Source organism: Solanum stenotomum, unplaced genomic scaffold, assembly GCF_019186545.1.
Source record: "Solanum stenotomum isolate F172 unplaced genomic scaffold, ASM1918654v1 scaffold33904, whole genome shotgun sequence".
Taxonomy (NCBI): Eukaryota; Viridiplantae; Streptophyta; class Magnoliopsida; order Solanales; family Solanaceae; genus Solanum; species Solanum stenotomum.
In genome coordinates this window covers 8,457-18,456 of record NW_026032679.1, presented here as the reverse complement: position 1 = coordinate 18,456, position 10,000 = coordinate 8,457, and the positions used below count along the sequence as shown (strand labels likewise).

The window sequence follows — 10,000 nt, the reverse complement described above, 5'->3', positions numbered from 1 at the left end:
TGCTATGGGAGTCGTCGGGGATGGTTTTCCTGCAAAAATATGATAAATGTGGGAAAGCAAAGCCATAATAATGAAAAATAAATAAAATAAATGAATGTAACTTCATAGTCAAGGACTCCCATGATTTGTCTTTTTAATTGATTATTCATGTCTTGTGAAATTCAAAGACTCAAATTTCGCGAGTCCTTTCGTTCCTTGCAATTTCGGACAAGAAATGACATTCAAATTCCGACACTAATCAACCTCTCGTTGGAAAGAAAAAAAACTCAGAAGGTAAAAGTGTTAGTTCGTGTTCATAATAAATAATGTAAAATATCACACAAAGAATTAATTAAACGCATAAGCACTGCTTTGATCAAAGACAAACTTAATTATATCACATAACATACAAACAATTATTGCGCGTCCTATACAAATATGTGACCCTTTTGTGTCAAGAGTAGACCTACCGATCTGAAGGATGTATAACATCATTTGAAAGCACAATCCCAAAACCCAAATTTATACAAACTTTATGAATAAAATTGAATGATGATACATAATAAGGAAAATGGGATACAAATGATCAGTCCCCCGCAGAGGTACCATCCTAAGCTATGCCTCCATGGACGTCCCTTATGTTTGATTTCTTGTTATCTCCGGATGTCCACGTTTTTTGATGAAATAATTACTTGATCCTTCTTCGACTATGAACAAACCATTAAACTACCTAACGCAAGAAATATTATTTCGTCAAATGACGTATACATCCTTCAAATTTAAACATATACGGATGATTGTCTCTTATTGATCAATAGGCTAAATAGACACAAGGTAGACTTCTAATGGGCACAACACGTTGTGGGTGTTGGGTCGACTTAGTTCAAAATGCGCTAGAAATTGAGATTTGGTTTCGCTCTACGCTAGTTGACTAAGAGTGGATTTTGAAACACCGGGAATCCAAGTGGACAATTTAGGCTGGAACCCACGACAACCATTAGACGCATGACGAACTAATAAATTGCCGATCATTCCAGAAAAGGGTTGAGTATAAAAAAGTCCGGCTGCGGTTCCGCAAAACCGTCTTTTAATATACTATACATAAAATAGAAAATGCCATGAAATACAATGACAATTTATATACAGTTTAAACAAATAATAAATAAATAAATAACAAGTATAATATACAAATAATCAATAAGATGCACAAGATATGATGAATAACACAATAAAACAATAACTCCTCAATTTGAAAAAAAAAACTCATAATGGTTAGAACATCTATATCCCCAGCAGAGTCGCCATTGTATTTTATTAGGAAAATATATTTTGGACTGGTTTTAGAGTCTCCACTTAATTTTTCAGAAAAATCAAGAAAACTATCATTTTCAAAAGACAAACAGAAAATCTAATGAAAATATTTAATGGGGGTTCGGGGGTTCCTATTAATGTTCTAAGAAGGATTTTAAAGCATTTAGAACATCCGCTAATGCGGTTATCCGACAATTAATTATTTGGCTAAAATAATTTGATTTGATTCAAATTGAAATTTTTTTATAATTAAAGCTATTTTAAAGGGGAAAAGGGGAAAATGGAAATACTAACTAAGTGAAATACTTTTTGCAAAAATATTTCTTTAAGTCTAATTAAGGATGATCGATTTTAGTTAAATTGATAAGACGCAACGGGGGTCTTACGGGGATTTGAATTGTTCAACCATAAGATTAGCGGCAAATATTAACAAACATGCAAACAAAATAAAATAAAGAGACAAAGAAACTCGGGCCCAAGTTTGGTTTTTCTGTCCTCCTGAACCAATAATTGGGCTCATTTTTGTTTTGGGCCTTTGGCCTATTTGAGTCACCTGCACCTGTCCTAAACTTCTAACAAAATAATAATAGGCGAGATGAGAGGGGCTTAGGCCCAAAGTAATAAAATACAATTTTTTCGAAATAAAGAGTGGGCCTTTGACCCAATATCTCGACTCTCCAATCTGTTGCATATTCTTCCGGGACCTGTTCGTCAATTCTTAATAGGTTGGCTGACTCGAGAGGAAGGGTTTGAGCCTTGGTGGCTCTCTCCAAATGCAAAGGAATGAGATAGGAGTTCATGAAGAACTCGGGCATATTTTACATGTAACGAAAAATGAGAAGATAAGGATTAATAAATCATAATAGAAATATAATGCATTTAAAATAAATCATAGTCGCCCTTAAACAAAATATAGCAAATAACTCTATCAAGTTGAAATGACATAGATCTAGGTGGAAAGATACCAACTCCAAAGACAATGAAGATCCATCATGCTAAAGACAAAGTGACGATTATTTAAATCACTATTTTCAAACAATTAAGAGAGCACACTGATTATTTCAAACAACAAATTAATATGATGACTAGCAACAATACACATGAATAACGAATGAATATATATATATATATATATATATATATATGAAAAAAGAAAAACTATCATACTCCTAGATAGCAGCAAGAACACATAAATTGTATTAAAATTCACCCTTAAAATAATGATAAAGTGAATGAACCTTTTTTTTTAAAGAAGGAAAGACCCATCATACCTTTATTTTCCATTTAATTCAATATAAACTTATGTATGCTCTCAAATGATATTAGAAAAATAGACTAGAAAAACACTGCCATAACACATGGGAAGATGAACCGAGATCTTGGACCAAAACAATTTAAAAAGTAAATGGGTCTTAATTAACATAAAATACAGCAAATGACCAAATAATTGACCAAGCATCACTGGAGAATAAGCCGAGTAAAATTATACTAGACTAACTCAAACTTTCGGATAGGAGTAACCAAACCGACGAAGTGAAATAAACCCTCAACCATTTAAATTAGCTAAGATAAAGAAATTCTACGATTTGAACAAACTAATCACACGAATAGACCCCATTCTCATCGAATTAGTATTTGAATCACCACACCAACCAACATAAGCTAGTTTCAAGTCTAGCAACATGATCTTAATAATTTTAGAACGGGATGAGATATGTTTGAGAAAAACTAAAAAACCCTCATAAAAATAGAAACAAGACAAATATAAGAAAAGCATGCTAAGGAAGCTTACGTTTAGGCCACAAGTGGCAAACATTGCGATAGATATGGAGACATAACTCGATTTAAATATGCCTTGCTAAACAGTTGAACGATCAAATAACTTGTAAACGAAGAGAGTAAGCTAATGCACCAAACAATTCATAAATAAGACAACATATAAACTCCACACTAACCAGCTTAAGGCTCTGCTCCTACTTTTGAAAATAAAAAAAATGATCTTAACAGATCAAAGTAAGGACTTGATGCTGAAATAGACTATGACAAATATGAAAGTAACAAATAACGCTAGAACCAATAGATCCTTTAATCCATTCGAAGCCTTAAAGGTTAGTCAAAAATAAAAGAGAAAATGAAGAACAAATCTTAATCAAGTTAAAACCTTCTTCAAACTTGCAGAGAGAAATTAAATGTACTAACCACTGAGCACAACAACAAAAGGGAGACACCAAATTCTCAACCAAAGATATTCCAGACATAAACCATACACACAAATACATATGTGCCTCAACTAACTAACACTGACTCAAACTCAACCGACCAAACATTAAATGCTAAAGTAAACTAAGGAAAAAAAAATAGAGGCATTCGAACAAGGAGGAAAAAAAACCACAGAGAGTTTCAGTTCATAAAAAAGAATGTCCAATAAACGAGTTAAGGTCAAGAATAGATTACCTTTTCAGGGGCAGCGAACCTGACGAAACGAGCTAAGCAAAGCTTTACCACCCACACCACAAGAAGTTTGAACACAAACAGTGAGCAAGGAATCTGGGCAGAATCTCGAACTCACAAACGTTGGAAAATGATAACAAACGGGTGAGAAGAATGACACTCAGACCAACACTAGCTATCTTCTCCCTTTTCTCAAACGTATTACGTATATATTCTGTAACTTTTTTCTCTAGCAATTATCTCTAACACAAATTTTCAAACTCAAAAATCTCCTCCTCCAAAAAAACATAAAAGACATTAGGGTTCGAATTTTAGGGGGGGGGGGGAAGGGTGAAAAACGGTTAGGAATAAAGTCCATTCAAAATTCAAACACCATAAATTCCTTTCACAATTTGGGATAAACACCTTTTCCTGAGGTTTCAACCCCATTCCGGAATAGGAAAGGGGAGAAACGCGTGTTTGCTTTTCCGCTGCCACGACTGTAAGCTGAAAGGGACATCGAGGAAGACAACAACAAAATCTAGCCTAGTACTGATTCACGCGCGATGGACGACGTGAGTGCTTGGAGACGCCGTCTCTGGGATTTTCCATCGAGGACGTCGTTTGGTTGTTGCTGGATTGTCGTTTGCTATGCGCTGAATAAGAAAACGTACAGGGGCTGGGGCGGGTCGCGATTTTCTGTAAAAAAAAGAGAGTATGGGGTGGGTCAGTTTTGGTTTGGTCGTGTTTTTGGATTACTGCACGTATAGTATGGGTATTGTATTGCTGTAAGTATTGGAGAATTGAGGTTCGGTTGCTGATGGGTCTGGAAAAAATGGGTTGGTTGGAAATTAAAAGAGAATATGGGGAAAACGGACAAGTGGGCTGGGCAAATTAAAAATATAGGCTGCTGGAAATTAGAAGTGGGGCCCAAATAATTGCTCTTTTATCTTAAATAAGTAGGCTAGAATTGAATTTGAGTTTTGGCCATAGGAATTCATATTATAGTCAATGGAAAAACACAAATGTAGCCAAACTTAGTTAATTAGGATAAGTTCGGCTAGTAATTTAAATAAGACGAATTGGTATACTTAATTTATGAGCTTTTTAATCTTAATGAAACAAAGTAATTAATTTAACCATAAACTAATCGATTTACCTATAAACTTATTAATCCGAAATTAAAATCGTAATTCAAACTAGGACTAAATTAATAAAATATTTATTTTAGCAAAGCAAAAGTCTTTGATATGATTTTCAAACACTTATAAAATATACTCATTACGTATATAATTATATGAAATATATTCATTATTCAAAGTACTATAAAAATCGACTGAAATTATTTAAACTAACCTTGAAACTATTTGAATTTTATAAAGCTAATTATTCTAAAACGTTTAGAAATTAAGAAGCTCAAAAATTAATTATTATCGGGGAAGGTCAAAGTTAGGTGTCAACATGCAAAACACCATTAAAAATGGAGAATGCAGGCTCTTTTTCTGCTATGGCTCCACCAGTTTTTGATGAAGAAAACTATCAAGCCTGGGCAGTAAAAATGAAAGTTTATTTGGAGGCTAGTGATTTGTGGGAGGCTATCGAGGAAGACTACGAAGTGCATCCTCTGCCAGGGAATCCAACTATGGCTCAGATTAGAACCCACAAGGAAAAGAAGATAGGAAAATCCAAAGCTAAATCTTGTCTCTTTGCTGCAGTTTCTGTCACCATTTTTAGTAGAATAATGACATGTAACTTAGCCAAAGCAATTTGGGATTTCCTCAAGAAAGAATACGAGAGAGATGAAAGAATTAGAGGAATGAAAGTACTGAACTTGTTTAGAGAATTCTAGATGCAGCGTATGAAGGAATCAGAAACCATTAAGGATTATTCTGATAGGTTGCTTGGGATTGCCAATAAGGTTAGGATACTTGGAAATGAACTTACTGATAATAGAATAGTTCAAAAAATACTTGTAACTTTACCTGGGAGATATGAGGCAAATATTGCTTCATTGGAAAATACTAAAGATCTGTCTAAGCTTAGCTTGGCAGAGTTATTGAGTGCACTGCAGGCATAAGAACAACGAAGAATGATGAGGCATGAGGGATCCATTGAGGGAGCCTTGAAAGCCAAGTTGCAATTCGGTTCAAGTGCCCGGGGAAACAAAGGAAAAGGAAAGAAAGGGAATCATGAAAACTACGAAGCAACAACAGCAACAAATGATGTTACTGCAACTAGCAACAACAGAGAAGGCAAATATCCTCCCTGCCAACATTGTGGGAGGAAAAATCATCCACACTTCAAGTGTTGGAGAAAACCTGATATGAAATGCAGAAAGTGTCACAAGCTCAGTTATGCTGAGATTATCTGCAAAGAGAAGGGATTACAACAACCAAATGATGCACAGATTGCAGACCAACAAAAAGATGAGCAACTATTTGTGGCCACCTGTTTCGCAAGCAAAAATTCAAGTGAAAGTTGGCTTGTTGATAGTGGTTGTACGAACCACATGACCAGTGATGAAAAGCTTTTCAGAGAACTTGATAAATCAGTTAAATCAAGAGTCAGGATCGGAAATGGAGAATACCTCCCAGCAAAAGGAAAGGGGACTGTAGCAATTGAAATTTACAAAGGTACAAAACTTATTTATGAAGTTTTATTTGTTCTTGAAATTGATCAAATTTATTAAGTGTTGGGCAACTCCTAGAAAATGGATTCAAATTATTATTTGAAGATAAAGCGTGCCTGATCAGTGATCCTAGTGGTCAGGAAATATTCAGAATTAAAATGCAGGGAAAAAGTTTTTCCTTGAATTCATTGAACGAGGAACACATAGCTTTTCCAAGCCAGCTCACTGTAGCGGAAACGTGACACAAAAGGTTGGGTCACTTTCATCACAAAGCTTTATTGTTTATGCAAAAGAGCAAAATGGTAAATGGTTTACCAAACTTGGAGGAGAACCCCTCAAGTTGTAAGGCTTGCGTGCTTGGCAAGCATACTAGACTTCCATTTAAAAGTTCCACTTGGAGAACTACAGAAAAGTTGCAACTCATTCACACCGATCTTTGTGGTCCACAAAGAACTCCATCACTCAATGGCAACATGTATTATATTATTTTCATTGATGATCTAACAAGAATGTGTTGGATTTACTTTATGAAGTTTAAGTTCGAAGCTGCTGGAATTTTCATGAAGTTCAAAAGCTGGATAGAAAATTAGAGTGGCAGCAAGATTCAAGTCATTAGGTCAGATAATGGAACTGAATATACCTCGGATATGTTCAATTCTTTTTGTGAAGAAGCTGGAATTGAGCACCAGCTTACTGTCCCTTATTCTCCACAACAAAATGGAGTGAGTGAGGGAAAAAATAGAACAATCATGGAGATGTCGAGATGCTTGTTGCATGAGAAGAATCTACCAAAGAAGTTTTGGGCTGAAGCAGCAAACACTGTTGTTTTCTTGCTGAATAGACTGCCTACGCGGGCAGTGAAAGGAAAGACTCCATTTGAAGCATGGTATGGTGTCAAACCTGTTTTGAAAAACCTCAAGATATTTGGATGTCTATGTTTTTCTTATGTTCTACAGGTTAAGAGAGACAAGCTAGATAAGAAGGCAGATTTGGGAATCTTCATTGGCTATAGCTTATTTTCTAAAGCTTATAGGATCTTTCAACCTCAAACAGACAAGATTATGGTAAGTAGAGACGTTCAATTCCTTGAAGATGAGCAATGGGAATGGAATGAGGAGTCTCGAGTTAAAAACCATAATTCACAACTTGATTATGATGACTTGGTGGATGATCAACCTATTATGGGAACAAGGTCACTCTCTAATATTTATGAGAGAAGCAATGTTGCTGTTTTTGAACCTGCAGGATATGAGGAAGCAAAAATGGATAAAAATTAGACAAATGCAATGAAGGAGGAGCTGACCATGATAGAAAAGAACCAAACTTGGAAGCTCGTGGAAAGACCCCAAAATAGAAAAGTGATTGGAGTTAAATGGATTTTTCAAACAAAGTTAAATCCAGATGGTAAACAAGCAGAAAGCTAGATTGGTGGTGATAGGCTATGCCAAAGTTTGGGGAGTAGATTTTTCTGATACTTTTGCCCCAGTAGCCAGATTGGATACAATTTGGATGCTTTTGGCTATTGTGGCACAGAAAAATTGGAAGATTTTTCAAATGGACGTGAAGTCTGCTTTCTTGAATGGTCTACTACAGGAAGAAATATATGTTGAGCAGCCAGAAGGGTTCAGCATACCAGGACATGAAGATATGGTTTATCTGTTAAAGAAAGCTCTATACGGACTAAAGCAAGCTCCTAGAGCTTGGTATAGCCGAATAGATAATCATTTGCTAGTCTTAGGCTTTGAAAAAAGCTTAAGTGAATCGATTCTTTATGTCAAGAAAGTTGCCTCTAACATCATTATTATTTCTCTGTATGTCGACGATTTACTTGTGACAGGAAATAATACAGGCCTGATTGAAGATTCAAGGAGGAAATGATGAAAGTCTTTGAGATGACTGATCTTGGCGAGATGACTTATTTTCTGGGAATGGAGATCAAGCAAACTCATAATGAAGTTTTTGTTTGTCAAAAGAAATATATGAAGGAGATTCTAAAAAGATTTAGAATGGAAGAATGCAAGAGTGTGAGTCAGTGGCGGATCCAGGATTTTCATTAAGGGGATTCGGAAAGAAAAAAAAGCAGTGCTTGAGATTTGAGGTTTGAACCCCTCAACCACTAAACCAACCTCTAATCTTATATTCAGGAGGTTCAAAATCAATATATAAACATAAAAATTCATAAAAATACCTTAAATATGCAACGTAATTTTTTGCCGAGGGGGTTCGGGTGAACCCCCCTCGGCAGACTCTAGGTCCGCCCCTGCTGTGAGTACTCCAATGAATCAAAAAGAAAGGCTGAAAAAGGATGATGGAGCTGAACTAGTTGATGAAGGAGTATATCGAAGCTTAATTGGATGCTTGATGTATCTCACAACAACAAGGCCTGACATCTTGTTTCCTGTAAGTGTTTTATCCAGGTTTTTAAATTGTGCAAGTGAGTTGCACATGATGGCCGCCAAAAAGAGTAGTTAGTTATCTTAAGGGAACTCTAACCTATGGCATCAGATTTAGCAAAAGTCAGAATTTCAAACTCCATGGATATTCTGATAGTGATTGGGGCGGGTCAACTGGTGATATGAAAACACGTCTGGTTATTGTTTCACTTTTAGATCAGGGTGTTTCTCATAGTGCTCAAAGAAACAGGAAATAGTAGCACAATCAATAGCTGAAGCAGAATTCATCGCAGCAGCAGCCACTGTTAATCAAGCACTATGGCTTAGGAAAATTTTGATCGATTTGCAGCTAGAGCAAATAGAGAGCACTAAGATCCTTGTGGATAATTGTAACGACCCTAAAAATGAACTAGTGAAATTAGAGCCTCACATGTGAGTTTGGAGTTGAGAACTTGATGAAATGATGAGAAATGACCGTTTCGTCCGGAAACTAGTCATTTGAACTAGTGAGTTGAAGGGTCAACTTTAAATGGTCATATCTTTTAGCTTAAAATGAATTAGGTGGACCTTTACCTATCCAATTAAAGGTCTTTGAGTCCTCTTTCCAACGCCACCGAGTTTACCCAATTCCGACCTTGGAGTAAAAAGTTATGCCCGAAATATTGAAGCACTGTCAGGCTGAAAAAAAAGGGCGAACTAAGACGGGAAGGGTAGAATTTTTAAGTTAAGACTTTATGGGTCCTTAGTCCTTTTCCAAAATTGACCCTATGTTATTTTATTCTTTTCCTAACAACTATAAGACCTTTTTATGACTTAATTCCTTTCATTTAAGTCACTTCTCTTAGAATTTCCAAAAAAATCATTCCCTCTCTCAAATATTTCTCTCTAACTCAAGGAAGAAGAGGAGTTGGAGCTAGGGTTGAAGATTTCGAGTGCTTCTTCTCCAATTTTCGTGGGTTTTCAACTTAGAGGTATGGGGATCCTTATCCTTGATTATTCTTTCTTTCAAGGAACCCAATCAAAAGGTTTTCAAGGTTTTTCAAATACACACAAAAACCTATTTCGATTCTAGCATGGGTTCTTGCATAAAAAGGTTTTAAATGATGATTTATATGGTTATTAATGATTATTAATGGTTTTTAGAAAGAAATTCCCATGAACCCATGTCTTCTCAAATTCTCTAAATTTGGCCTAAAGTGGGTGTATTGATTTTGTGTAATTGATGGACGATTATTGTGTAGATTGTTGTGGACTGTTC

At 35.6% G+C, this 10,000-nt stretch overlaps 1 protein-coding gene across 1 annotated transcript in view; it reads left to right on the top strand.

Annotated features, from left to right (window-relative positions):
- Positions 1-8,626: 8,626 nt before the first annotated feature.
- Positions 8,627-10,000, top strand: part of LOC125852322 (leucine aminopeptidase, chloroplastic-like) — a gene marked incomplete at its 3' end in the record, with an annotated part of 9,749 nt that continues 8,375 nt past the window's right edge. Inside the window, exons 1-2 of the mRNA XM_049532074.1 lie at positions 8,627-8,749; positions 8,978-9,131. Of these exons, the coding sequence (XP_049388031.1) occupies positions 8,627-8,749; positions 8,978-9,131 (277 nt within the window). The remainder of the gene's footprint in view (positions 8,750-8,977; positions 9,132-10,000) is intronic.